At 38.5% G+C, this 15,279-nt stretch overlaps 1 protein-coding gene across 4 annotated transcripts in view; it reads left to right on the top strand.

Moving 5' to 3' along the window:
• The window catches only part of gria2a (glutamate receptor, ionotropic, AMPA 2a), an 85,897-nt gene continuing 70,618 nt past the window's right edge, over positions 1-15,279 (top strand). For 3 of the 4 annotated variants that reach the window (XM_005170897.4, XM_005170896.3, XM_005170898.5), the window contains exons 1-2: positions 1-274; positions 484-624. In XM_005170897.4, the coding sequence (XP_005170954.1) occupies positions 202-274; positions 484-624 (214 nt within the window). In that variant the 5' untranslated portion in view covers positions 1-201. 4 annotated transcript variants of the gene reach the window in all.

Genomic DNA, 15,279 nt, shown 5'->3' with positions numbered 1-15,279 from the left:
GAAACGATTCTCAGGGACGGAGCCGCAAAGGAGGAGGGAAAGACTCCCGCATCATCGCGCCCGCTCTTTCCCTCACCAGCACCGAGAGCCGTTGCGTTTCAGCTGTGGTCAGTTTTAACATGTGTCCACCCTGTATGATGCCCGCTGTTTTGTGAACAGTGCGCGTTTGGTGGATGTGGTCGCGTGGATAAGCAGAAGACGATGATTTTGTCGGGTCTCCTTTTACCCGCGTTATGGGGACTGGCGCTCGGCGGATCTCCAAGCGTCCAAATCGGTAAACGCTCTCCAGCTGTCTTTGATAATTACCAAATCTCTTGATATATCTGCTGACTGAAATGACATGCCAAACGTCATGTTGAATTGTAGGCAATACCATACGAGATTGCTGTGATAAAACGTTACAGTTGGTGCATTTCTGCTATTTAAGTCGTGATTTGTTTTACGATTTAATTAAATATGATATTTAATGCGTTATTTTCTCAGGTGGCCTGTTCCCTAGAGGAGCAGATCAAGAGTACAGCGCGTTTCGGATCGGAATGGTCCAGTTCGGCACGGCAGAATTCCGCCTCACTCCGCACATTGATAACCTGGAGGTGGCAAACAGCTTCGCCATAACCAATTGCTGTAAGTTAACTTGCACTTTTCTCATATATTCCCCTTCTATTCTATCCTGGATGCTGTTATGAATTAGCCTACCCATGCACAGGTGTGATCATAAAGCAGCCCCCTCCCCTGCCCCATATTATTCATTCACCCTGAGATTATGCCATGTTAAATATTACAGGAGCTTTTATGGCAGGTTCCGTGTGTTATTCCATATTCGAGTTAACAGTGGATAGCGATCGCCTGTGTAAATATATATGTGTGTGTTCTATTATTAACGCTGGTGTAATATGCATCTACGCAACCCTTGAAGGAACCTGAGGCTGGATGTTAGCAAACAATCGGTTTATCGTTCAAGCACTTTTCTTCTCGAGTCTCAACTGTGGCACATTCTGTGTATGTGTGTAAACTGCGTGTTGGGGAGATGGTCGTTATATAAAGCAGTTTTTTGGGGGATGTGATAATTGGCATTCGCGGGAGCAGCATGATGATGGTTTCCACAGTAACGGAGAAGGAGAGGAGATGGCCCCGTTTTACCAGCATCTGCACAATTCGGTGGCAAATGAAAAAGCAGGCTGCCTCCATCGACAGTATTTTTGTGTGCATTGTGGCTGGATCTTTGACCGTCGAATTTCTGCTTTTTATTTGGCGATGTATATTATTTAAAGGTTTCTGACAAACGAGGCACGAGGGCGTAAAAATGGAGCTCGCGCGCGTCCCTCCCCCACGCATCTTACATCTGTGGCATGAAGACTGAACGATGAAACGCTGTGCTATTCAGAAATGACATTAATTATTAGTGCGTGTGAGTTAGTGTCAGTTTTAAGGGTTCGGATTCTTTGAAATTGTTGGTTTTGCGTCGCATCCATAGCAAGGTTTGTTAATAGGTTGGTTCTGTTCTCTCAAAATCAAGCTGCGGTTCATTCACGGACCGGACTGAATGATTCGTTCACTGTTTTAGATCCAAATCGGTTTTGAAAAACAGCTCACGGATAAACTGAATGTCTCTTTCCAACATGTTCGATTTGTAATGATCAGAAAACTGATGAGGCTCTCATGGGGTGAAAAGTTACTTTACTTTCTAAATGAAATTTTTAAAATGAAACTTCTTGAATATTTCAGGAGTTTATATAATGCATTTTTGCTTTTGGACCTAAAACATGACTGCAACAGACTGAACAAGGGAATTGTTATTGTTTAGAACAGTTTTGTTGGAATGTTAGAATTCAGGCTGACATAATTAATTTGTGTCATGAATTAAGTTTATGACAAAACTAGTAATTTAATAGACATATTTTTATTCAACATGCTTGTAAAACAAACTACACTTTTTCACAGAATTGAAATATATCTCCCTCCACAATTTTTTCTGTTTTATATAAATGCTTTCATTTTGTTTTTATGGATGCAACAGACTGAACTGGAAAAATGTTTAAATATTTAGGCATAATTTGATATATAAACCACACCAAACTCTTAGAAATAAAGGTATGCGATCTTTCACAGGGGTGGTTCCTTTTGGAAAGGTACAAGTTTGTACCTACACTCAAAAAAAAAAATTGTTGAATGAACATGATTTAATCGTGGCACCCTTTATGCATCTAATCCAATCAAGTAAACCTGAACTGCTTTGAACATGTTGTATGAACACAAAGCACATTTGTAGATAAAACATGGTTTCAATATGTCAGTCTAACTTCTTTGCAACTAATTGACTCAAAATGTTTGTATTGTGTTATTCTAATTAAAATGATTCTAATTTACTCAATGTAACACTAAAGCTTTACTTTAACAAAATTATGTCTTGTTAAATCAGCTAGTAAATTTCTTGTTCAATATTGTTGTTTGAATTCATTCATTCATTTTCTTGTCGGCTTAGTCCCTTTATTAATCCGGGGTCGACACAGCGGAATGAACCGCCAACTTAAAATTAAGTAATTCAACACAAAAAGGACAGAAAACATGTTATTTATATATATATATATATATATATATATATATATATATATATATATATATATATATATATATATATAACTCTTCATACTCACACAGAATGGTCATTTCAAAGTATGAAGGTTCTATATCAATCCAAGTGACTTTATCATGTTTGATATCATTTGAAATGTCTCGGTGCGACTGGTACAATGGTGTCATACCCTCAGAAATAGACATAATCAAAACAATAAATATATTACTTCAGGTATATTTTGATGCACTGCTAAGGGTGCGCCTTTACTTAGGGGACCTTTATTCAAATGACTATTTGTTTCCTATCGGCAGAAACTCTTTAGATTTATCATGTCACTAAATGCAAATGCCTTTTGCTATAGGAAACACACACCACCTTAGTTTGACTACTTAAGGGAAAGTTTCAACATGTTCGGGCGATTTTGATCTTGAATTTATCTTTGAAAATGTGATGTCTTGTATTGATTTTTTGTGAATTGACTGAATGAATTGGCATAATACACATTTACCTGACTAATAAATTATGTTTTGAATTATTCAAACAGATTTTATGTTATTATCTCTAGTAGGTTACGTTAGGTCCTTAACACCACAAGCCCCTGTACAGGTTAGTAATAGACTAAAACACGATAGACAGAGCAGCGTGGCATGCTATAAGATGTTCTTAGAGCTCCGACTAACACATTGACATTAATTCACGTATACTTAGACTGTAAAAGGCTATCTAAGGAAATAGACCTTTATCTCTAAACTTTTGATTTAGTAGATAGTAGATCTATGGGGACCACACAAAAAAAATTCTAATCTGAGTAAGTAAGGTTTTGCCTTTTTAGAATAGTGGTTAGTCACCTCTGTTTAGTGACCAGGACTGACATGCTTGTGTTTAGGAGATTGTATACTCGGCCGGTACAAGATATTATAGGAATCCGAATGAACGAGAATAATATACAACAACGAATCTAAGCGAATATTCAATCATAATCTAAAGTAATATTAAAAGAAACAAAATAATCTTATCAATGTTTTATAATTTGAGTCAGATAAAACAAGGATAAATATATTAATATTCTAAACCACCTCATACTAAAATTGGAATCAGATATGAGTTAAATTTAAAGTAAACCAACATTGTGCACTAAAAAAGGCCAAACAGGCAGTGAACCTTCATCCACCAGTAGACAACGTGGTTGGACTAGCTGGCTGGACCTTACACAATATCAGCGCTAACATTACATTTTGCTGCTCTTTAAAAGTCCTCAATAGTAGATGTACATAGGGCCTTCATTTCGTCTCATTTCGAAAACTGATTTTGCTTGATTTGAGCTTCACTGCGACAAGTCTGTGATTCATGCGAATGGCCTCCACACCCCCATAAACCCGTCCCACACATACTCACATCATGCACAGAAACGTACAGTTGAAGTCATTATTATTAGCCGTCTTGTGAATTTTTTTAAGTATTTCCCAAATAACATTTAACAGACAAAGGAATTTTTCAAAATGTTTTCTATAATATAATAATTTTCTTCTGGAAAAAGTCTTATTTGTTTTATTTTGATTAGAATAAAGGTAGTTTTACATTTAAAAAACTAATTTTAAGGTCAATTTTATTAGCCCCCTTAAGCGATATTTGTTTTCGATTGTCTGCAGAACAAACCATCGTTATACAATGACTTGCCTAATTATCCTAACTTGCCTAATTAACCTAATTAAGCCTTTAAACTGCACTTTAAGCTAAATACTAGTATCTTGAAAAATATCTTGTAAAATATGATGTACTGTCATCATGGCAAAGATTAAAGAATAAGTTATTAGAAATTAGTTATTAAAGCTATCACGTTTAGAAATATGTTCTTCTTTCCATTAAACAGAAATTGGGGGGAAAAAGTTACAGGGGTCTAATATTTCTGGCTTTAACCACATATTTCATTTGGAAATCGGGCATTTTTCTGTAGAATTGGGACTGTGTTTACTCTTTTGGGCCTGCAAATGTGGAAACTGTATTCAGATGAGTTGGCCTATATTATTTTGTCTTACTACATGAAAACAGGCTTAAATTTGCATAATGTTGTATGTTTAATGCACACAAGAGATTTCCTCTCCTGTTAGTTTCAGCACAAACACTTTTACTCACATGCAGATAATATACATTGGTTTTGAGCAGGATTATCTTAGAACGATGTGAAATGAGCTGCCAGAAAAGCCAACTGTTAAGGCAGTTCATGGTCTGCCATAGCATAACACATTTCTGGTGTAGCATACACTCTGTTATCGCTCGTTTGTATCCTTGAGGGGGCTGAAGTGACTCATCTGAGACCCATCTAAGTCTATTGACATATATGTGCCCTAGAGTGGTTTCTGCATTGTTGTTGCTGTTGTATGAGAGCAGTTTTTTTTTTCTTTGGTATGCAGCACTCTCTAGTCAGCCATTTTCAATGGAATGTTTGTTTTTGGTTGGTCCTATTTGCTTACATATATTCATTGATGATGTTAGAGTTTGTGTTCCTGGAACACAGCGGCTTTTCTTCAATAGTCAGATTGAATAACGCATTAATGTTAAGACTAGGCGTAGTTTGCCTCCAGCTTGCCGCCGGATATGAGATGCGATCGCCCCACATCAACAACTCTCCACTGTGATGCACACATCACACTACACAACATGAATTTCTTGACTTTTATTGGTTAATTAAAGCGTTCTAGGATCATTTTATTTTTAATGCTAACTTATCCCTATGAAATATGTTTTGTTTTTCTTAAATTCTTCTGGTCTATTTTAATCATTAAATTAAACATTATTCAAAAACACGACCAGTTGATTGAAACCTGAACTAATTTTACTTCAATTCTTCAACAATTTTAGAGTTAACTTAGTAATTTTCAAGTGTTTAGTTCTTTTTAGTTTAGTTGAATAACACTAGAGTTCGTTTTCCCTTTTGGCACACTTCATTTGGGCAGTCACACTAGAAGCGCAGCAGAAGTGGACCAAACAAGTGTACGGAGACCTGCTTAAAGAGGTGGTCTTGTTATGCCTTTAATCGAACCCTGGAGTGGTTAGTTAACAAGATCCAAAGTCAAACAATGTTCCTACAGTACGTACGGACATTGGTAAAACAGCGTTTTCCTCTTTTGGGTGGTATCATGTTACAAACAATTACACCTCTAAATATTTTTAAAAACTTTTAAAAAGAAAAGTTGTACCTGGAGGACTCATGTGAATGTCTTGCATAAATTTTATTATGTGATATATTATGTGTGAAATTTTTTTGTGCTGCCGTTTTATCCAGGACCCCTGGTAGAAGAGATGCATATCTCAATAGGAAATTCCTGGTAAAAAATAAAAAGACTTAACTTCAGATCTTTGGATTTCACCAGCTGCCATAGCCAGTTGCACTGTATATTATGGGTTAATGGTTTTCAAACCCTGAGACTGAAAAATGGGTTGACAAGGATGATTGACGGAAAATATGCATTTATTTTTGTATTAAAATTGCAAACATAATATCCATTATATATTATAAACAACTAAACATGAGAATAAAAACAGATGCCAGATAGAATGTTCTTATGGCTTGACCTGATTACATGAAAAAATTTTCATTGTCAATTTAAAGGTGTTTTCACACCTGTGGTTCGGTTCTTTTGGTTCAGACCAAGGGCAACAAATGATTGTAGATTTTTCTGCCATTTTAGTTACTTTGATTGATCCAGTCCAAACCAGTTAGAATTAACTAAATTGCAGACATGTGTCATAAATTGCTTTTCCGTTGGTCAGAATTAACGTGCACCTACTGAACTAATATTCCTACTAAACTTCTGAAAGTAAAAAAGAGAAGAGGAAAATATTGCAACAGAATGCTTGAATGACTGCACTTTCTGACTGCTCCCCTGGTCATTGTATAATATAAAGGTAGTAAGTGTGCATTACTTCTGACTATACATAACTATACATTTCAAGAATGAAGCACAGATGCAGCTGGCAAACACATTTTTATAACACTGCAAATTGTAAAGGTGCATTGCTAGTCACTTATTCAGTTTGTTCACAAGCTAAGAAATTGCTAAAGCACTGTCAACAAAAACCTGTGGATTGACAAAAAGAACATTTATAGGCACATTTTCTTAAACCTAATTTTATTTCAAATTAAAACAATGGAAGATCAAAGTGTAATTATTGCTTAAAAGTATTTTAGTTTGTGATCTTATTAATGTGAGAAGTACTTCAGTATTACAAAATAAATTCTTTTTTTGTATGTATAATATATTTTTGATAATTACTTCTATTTTGATAATTTGTTTCATTGTGTATTTTTTTAACACTGCAAGTCTGTGTGTAAGTGTGGTGAAGTGAAGATAAAGTTCATGTGTTTATATGCTGTCATATGGTAAGACAACAGATGCTGGAAAAATCATTGTCACGCTTTGGTATGCGTGATAGTAAATTAATAAACTCAATCAGGGAACAATTGTGATTTGATAAGGTGTACAGCGCTCCCTATGATTTATTCAATTAAACTTGCACAATTTTGTGACACTTGAGACATTAATTCTGTTTTTAAGATTGAATTCCATAATTCCATCTATCTTCTGCAACAAAGAAATCATATGACCCTAGGCAACTACTGGCAAATAGTGAAGTTTAATTCATGCCCCTTACAAATTACTAGTTTCTTTTAAATTCAAACATTTTTTCATCTTTTCAACAGGTTCAACTCAAAACAATATTTCTTGAAATGTATTTGGCAAATTGGTGATTGGCTTTTTTAGAGAAAATGATATTTCTATTTATAAAGACCACTTACTTCGATCAAAAGTAGCAGTAAAACAAATTTTCATTTCAGAATTCATTCATTCATTTTCCTTCAGCTTAGTCCCTGTTATATCAGGGGTCGCCTCCACAGAATGAACCACCAACTACTCAGGCATATATTTTTCACAGCGGATGCCCTTCGAGCCGCAACCCAGCACTATGCTGGTAAACACCCATACACTCTCATTCACACAAACTCATACACTACGGCCAATTTAGTTAATCTGATTCACATACCACATGTCTTTGGTTTGGACTGTGCTAATCTTTGAACCACCATGCCACCTTTTCCTAAAGAATATTCATTCATTAATTTTCCTTCGGTTTAGTCCCTTTATTCATCCGGGGTCACCACGGCAGAATGAACCGCCAAATTATCCAGCACACGTTTTACACTGCGAACGCCCTTCCAGCTGCAACCCAATACTGGCAAATACCCATACACATTCACAATTATACAGTACACTAAAGCCAAATTAGTTTATTCAATTCACCTATAGCGCATGTCTTTGGACTGTGGGGGAAACCGGAGAACCCGGAGGAAAACCCACACCAACACAGGAAGAACATGCAAAATAAACCAGCCGGGACTCGAACCAGCAACCTTCTTGCTGTGAGACAACAGTGCTAACCACTGTGCCAACATGTCGCCCTATATACCTGATTTATCTTGGAAATTGAACACCAAAAATTAAACGAATCTAATGCTATTTTTCAGGCATAGAAAAACTGAGGGGAAAAATGACGATAAGAAGAGATCAGCGCAAGATCAATTTTGAGTGCTAATGATGATGTTAAAGACATAAACTAGTAGCACATTTATTGAAAATAGACACTTAAAGATTAATAAACATTGTCTACTTGAATGAAATTTTAAATAATTTTGAAATTGTGTTTGATAAGCATTAAAAGGATGCATTGTGGGCCTGTTTGCAATGGCATACTCCACTATTTTGAGCAGAGGTGTCCATACTCAGTCCTGGAGGGCTGGTGTCCTGCAAATTTTAGCTCCAACTTGCCTTGTTACACCTGCATGGATGTCTCTAGAAAGCCTAATAAGAGCTTGATTAGCTAGCCCAGGTGTGTCTGATTGTGGTTGGAACTAAACTTTGCAGGACACCGGCCCTTCAGGGCCAAGTTTGGACACCACTGATTTAGAGCAAGTGAGGGCTCTAAAATTTTTCTGCTTGGGGTTCCCAAATATACAGCTAAGGCGCTGCATGCATGCATAATATGTGTGTGCTAAATTGTGGAGGGAAAACTGAGATGTGTCTTTGGTCCCCACATGGAAAAAAAATGTATTGACATTGTAAGAGCCAGTTATGCATAATTCATTTGTGATAATAATTTAGTGAAGGTTAAAACATGATAAAAATTGATATTTAAATTTAATAAGAATTCATTGTGATTGTATTATCTAAAATGCATAATTTAGTAATTGATATAATTTAAAAACCTTTAATTTGGTATTTTGGCTTCCGACAGTAATACGTCATGAGGTCATTAGTTCATACGTTTAAGGCAGATTGCAGTTATGGATGTTGGAAGCAACACAGTTTTTTGACCGAGCTGATCGAGTCTATTGTAACTTTGTATTTTTGTTTGCATTTGTTCAGTAAACCTTTTTTAAAAGAAGATTCGGTCTTACTCGCGTTTTTGCAAATACTGGTTGTTGGAATTGAAGCTGCAAAAGGTGGTACATAAGGATTTGCACGAAAGGTGTGCCACTATATTAGTCAAAAAACTCGCTAAGAAGATGTCAATGGAATCTCCTTGAATTGCCTTATTGCACGGCTCGACGAACTGATCAACGAACTGATAATTCATTACAGCTTCCTCCAGGAAAAGGTATTGGAACGTACTTTTTATTTTTTGAGTATTGTGAGGAGGAGACGCATATGGATGAATGAGGAATTCCCACGTGCGGAGAAAAACGAAAGTGAAAGAATTAACCGCATGGTCAGTGAGAGCGCTGAATCTCTCCCTCTGTCAGAGAGCGCACGTGAGTGACAAAGTGGATTCAGTCAGTGTGGAATTGTGTGATTATAGAAAGGTTGTTGGCATTCAGTTCTTTATGAAAAGCAATTTGAAGAAAGTGCTTTAAACTTTGTGCACGCGACATAAGCATAAGCTCCGCAACAAATACGATGGCTGATGAAGAAGTTAATATATGCGAAGGCGAAGATGGGGTGGAGTCAGGAAGATCACGTAAACTGACAGAGAAGGGATTAGAGGAGAGATTGCGACGGCTCATAGCAAAAAGGAAACAAACTTTGCGAGCTCTAACAGACAAAATGAAGGAGATAGAGACAATGAAGAGAGATACTCAAAATGTACAAGAAGTGAAGGATATGTTGGAAAGTGATTTTGAGCAGTATCTAAATGAGTTCATTACACTTAATAAAGAAGTTGGCAATTTGTGGACTGAAGAAGAAAAAATGTTTGACCATGTTGATTGGTTTGAGCCAAAAATGGTGATGTTTAAAGACTTCATAAAAACAACTAAAACATGGGTTGCAGATATGCAAGAATCTATGGAGAAAGAAACTGAGCAGTCAGAAAATCATGATGGAATAAATGAGCATCAAGAGGCTGTTTTACCAAGTGACAGTATCTCCCAGATAGGGGTCAGCAGTGGTGCCAAAGCTCACTCATGTGGATCTCATGCAAGTCGTACATCAAGCACTTCATATTTATCATCTACACGTGCTAAACAGGAAGCAGAACATGCTGCTCTGCTGGAACGTGCATCAGCGATGAAGAAAAAGCGAGAGCTTGAATTTGAGGTGGCAAGGATTAAGCAGCAGTTTGAGATGGAAACAGCTAGAATTAAGGCTGAAAAAGAAGAATTAGAAATGGAGACTGCGCTAGCTGAAAGCCAAGCAAAATTAAAAGTGCTCAAAGAGTATGAGAGGTCTGAAGATGGTATGAATAGTTATGCATCAGTGCGTAAAATATCAAGTGAGAATGTGAAGAAGGAAAGAGTAAGCATTACGCTACCGACACAAGCTAATGTAAATGTTCATGTACCAACACGAATGCGGCCCTCACAAATACCACAGCAGCCACAACCAGTCTCTCATCAAAGTCTTATAACTCAGAATAATAGAAGTGATGACATTTTGACAATCATGCAAAGGCAGAATGTAATTACTGAGCTACTAGTAAAGCAACAACAGCTTTCTCAGTTGCCAACAAAAGACATATCAGTGTTCAAAGGTGATGCACTCCAGTACAAATCCTTCATGAGGGCATTTGAACATGTAATTGAGCAGAAGACAGAAAATGATCAAGATAAATTATACTTCTTGGAGCAGTTTACAGACGGTGAGCCTCAAGAACTCGTTCGTAGTTGTGCTCACATGCCACCTAGCAAAGGTTATCACGAGGCTAAGAAGTTACTTCATAAGCATTATGGAGATGAACTTGTGACTGCCAATGCATACATAGAGAAGGCACTCAAATGGCCACAAGTGAGAACAGATGATGGGAAAGCATTAAATGCTTACGCAATGTTTTTGATTGGATGTCGTAACTCTATGGAGGATATTGAATTTTTAGAAGAAATGGATAATCCTACCAACATGAGGACAGTGATATCCAAACTGCCTTACAAACTTAAAGAAAGATGGCGTGTTGAAGCTTTCGAACTTAAAGAACGAAGAGGTAGAAGAGCAAGGTTTGCAGATTTGGTGAGTTTCATAGACCGCCAGGCCAAGATAGCTATAGATCCTCTGTTTGGTAACATCTCAGACAGCCGCCCAAACACAGCTGGAAAGCTGGATCTAAGGGAAAAGCAGCCTGCAAGGAAAGAGGTTCGAGGAAGCAGTTTTGCGATTAGTGTTGCTACTGAGAGTAAAGCACCTCAAGAAATACCTATCAAGCCTCCTAACATAATTAAACTAGCAAATGCCTTTGCTAAACCATGTTTGTACTGCCAGCAGTCTCACACTCTTGCTTCATGCAGTAAAATTAAATGTCAGCCACATGAAAAACGAGTGGAATTTCTGAGAGCAAAGGGCTTATGCTTTGGATGTTTGGTTCCAGGACACCTCAGTAAATTCTGCAAACGAAAGTTAGAGTGCAAAGAATGTGCATTAAAGCACCCTGACATTTTGCACAAAGTGAAGGAAGAAAGTTCTGTCCCATCAGAAAATAAAGATGGTGCTCAGCGTAAAGAAGCATCATGTATGGAAGTTCCCATCACACAAGAGTCATGTGGTCTTACCGGAGCCGGAGAAACTGAATGTGTGCTATCAATAGTACCCGTGAAAGTCAAATCAAAGAATAGTAATAAGCATATAGAAACATATGCTTTTCTGGACCCGGGAAGCACAGCATCATTCTGCACGGAAGACCTACAAAGGAAATTGAATGTTAAAGGGAAACCCACAAGAATACTTCTTAGCACTATGGGCAAAGATACATCAGGAGAACAAACGCTAATGAACAGTTTTGTGATATCAGACTTAGAAGTGTGCGGGCTCGAAGACACGATGTTCATTGAGCTACCCAAAGTGTTCACTCATAGCAGCATACCTGTGCATGCCGAGAATATACCCAAACAGTCAGATATTCAAGAGTGGTCTTACCTTCAGGAAGTCAGCTTACCAGAAATAGAAGCTGATGTAGGTCTGCTTATCGGAGTTAACTGTTCAAGAGCCATGGAGCCCTGGCGCATCATTAATAGTCGAGATGGAGGTCCTTATGCAGTGAAGACGGCTATAGGTTGGGTGGTGAATGGTCCTGTAAGGAAGGAACTGAAGGATTCAGAAAATGAACCATCTCATTTCTCTGTTAACAGAATATCTCTGATGGACATTGAAAAGTTACTGGTTCAGCAGTACAATACTGATTTTCCAGAGCGCAAATATGACGACAAGGAGGAGATGTCTGTAGAAGACAAGCAATTTTTGAGGTCTGTAGAGAAGACAGCAATCTTTGAGAATGGGCATTATAGCATTGGATTGCCACTCAGGAATAAGAACCTACAAATGCCTAATAACCGCTGTGTGGCAGAACAGCGTTTAACTTGTTTGCTCAGAAAGTTGAAAAAAAATGCTGAATTCTTTAATGACTACACAAGTTTTATGGAAACCATCATCAATAAGGGCTACGCTGTCCAGGTTCCCACAGACCAACTGAACAGAGATGACAACAGGGTGTTTTATATACCTCACCATGGTGTCTACCACCCAAAGAAAAGAAAGTTAAGGGTGGTATTTGACTGCACCTCCTCGTATCAGGGTAAATGCCTGAATAGTGAGCTGCTTCAGGGGCCTGATCTGACCAACTCATTGATTGGTGTCCTTCTTAGATTTCGAGAGGAGCCTGTAGCAGTAATGGCGGACATCGAGTCGATGTTTTATCAAGTGAAAGTGCCAGAACATGATGCAGACTTGCTCCGTTTTCTATGGTGGCCCAACGGTAGATTGGATGAGCCAGTGGAGGAGTTCAGAATGACAGTGCACCTCTTCGGAGCTACTTCTTCTCCAAGTGTAGCCTCATATGCACTGAGAAGAACTGCAGAGGATCACAAGGATGCTGCATCACTAGATGCTGTTCAGACAGTACTGCAAAATTTTTATGTAGATGATTGCCTGAGAAGTGTAACTACAGAAAACGTTGCAGTAAACTTAGTCAGTGATCTACGAGCTTTGTGCAGCAGTGGAGGGTTCACCCTAACAAAGTGGATGAGCAATAGCAGAAATGTGTTACTGTCAATTCCTGAGGAGCACAGAGCCAGTGAAGTCAAAGATCTGGATTTACGACGCGATGCTTTGCCAGTTGAGAGGACACTTGGTGTACAGTGGGACACAGAAAATGATACTTTCACCTTCAGTATAAAGCTGCAAGATAGACCAATGACTAGAAGGGGGATTTTATCGATCGTCAATTCCATTTACGACCCTCTCGGCTTTTTAGCCCCAGTCATTCTGCATGCCAAACTTCTATTAAAGGATCTTTGCAAAGAGCAGCGTGTGTGGGATGAAAACATTGATGGAAAGCACGCAGAGGATTGGGAAAGATGGATGAAAGATGTTACTCACCTTTCCAACTTTCACGTGAGTAGATGCGTTAAACCCACCAAGTTTGGATGCACTATTACAGCGCAATTACATCATTTTTCAGACGCATCAGAATATGCATACGGCATTGTGTCTTACCTACTGTTGGAGAATGAACGGGGTGAGAAACACTGCACTTTCCTTTTGGGGAAGTCAAGAGTGGCTCCACTCAAAAGAGTCACAATCCCAAGACTTGAGTTGACAGCAGCGGTTGTCGCTTTGAAAGTTGACAAGATGTTGCATCAAGAGATTCAGGTTCCATTGCAACAATCTGTCTTTTGGACAGACAGCACTACGGTGCTCAGATACATCGACAGTGAAACTGCTCATTTCAAAACGTTTGTTGCAAACAGAGTTTCCTTGATCCGAGAAGCAACCAAGTCATCGCAATGGAAATATGTTGGAACAAATGAAAACCCTGCAGATCAAGCCAGCAGAGGCCTGAAGGCGAAAAGCTTAGCGCAAGGGGGAACATGGATAAGTGGACCAGACTTTCTGTTGCATGAAGAGGATTGGCCGGAACAACCTGTGAGAAGGAATGAAAGCCTTGCCAATGACCCAGAGGTCAAAAATACAATTGTTGTTAACACAGTTAAAGTAGAAGAGAATGTAGAACCAATGAAACAGCTGATCAATTATTATTCGGATTGGAGTAAGCTTAAACGAGCAGTGGCTTGGATTGGAAAAGTGAAGAGTTATCTGTGGAAACAAAAAACAGAAAGAAAAGAGGCTTTAAAAAACAAGCAAGCTGTAAAAGACCCTGAAAAGCAAAGATCAAAATTAAAGCAACTTATGAAGAAACTAAAACCTGCTGAAGTAAAAGAATCACTTACCTTGGATGATCTGGACACTGCTGAATTAGAAATCATACAGTTCAGTCAAAGACAGCATTTTGGAGAGGAAATCAAGGTACTACAGGAGGGAAAGCAACTCACTCGCAGTAGTGCACTGTCTAAATTAGATCCAGTGATTTACGACGGCACGTTAAGGGTTGGTGGAAGACTGAACAAATCAGCTATGCCGGAAAAGGCTAAACATCCTGCGATTCTTTCTAAACACAGCAAAGTTGCAACTTTGATCTTGAGGGACATACATCAAAGAACAGGACATTGTGGACGTAACTATGTGTTGGCACAACTAAGATGCAGATATTGGATTCCACAAGCTAATTCTGCTATCAGAAAAATAATCAACACATGCACAGTATGCCGTAGGATGTCTGGAAAGGTTGGTGAGCAAAAGATGGCAAACCTACCTGAAGATCGGCTCCTCCCACACCAACCTCCTTTTACCAACACCGGTGTTGATTTCTTCGGTCCGTTTGAGGTTAAACGGGGCCGGGTTACCCTTAAAAGATATGGGGTAATGTTCACTTGTCTAACGCTCAGAGCTGTGCACATTGAAGTAGCTGACAGCCTCGACACGGACTCCTGCATCAACGCAATTCGCCGTTTTATATGTAGGAGAGGTCAAGTCACCATCATGAGATCTGACAATGGTACAAACTTTGTGGCAGCTGAAAGAGAATTAAGGGAAGCTATTCAACAGCTGGACAATTATAAGATCGAAAGAGCTTTGCAGCCCAAAGGAATAAAATGGATATTCAATAGCCCAGCTGCTTCTCACCAAGGCGGTATTTGGGAAAGACAAATCCGGACGGCTCGAAGAATTCTTAATTCCCTGTTGAAGGAGCAAACAGTTAATGATGACTGTCTTCAGACGATAATGTGTGAAGTTGAAAGTATCATCAATGGCAGGCCTCTCACAAGTGTCTCAGATGATGCAAACGACGTTGAGCCTTTAACTCCCAATCACTTACTGCTTCTGAAA

The sequence above is a fragment of the Danio rerio genome, chromosome 1 (assembly GCF_049306965.1).
Source record: "Danio rerio strain Tuebingen ecotype United States chromosome 1, GRCz12tu, whole genome shotgun sequence".
Lineage (NCBI taxonomy): Eukaryota > Metazoa > Chordata > Actinopteri > Cypriniformes > Danionidae > Danio > Danio rerio.
This window is presented reverse-complemented; position numbering and strand designations above follow the sequence as displayed.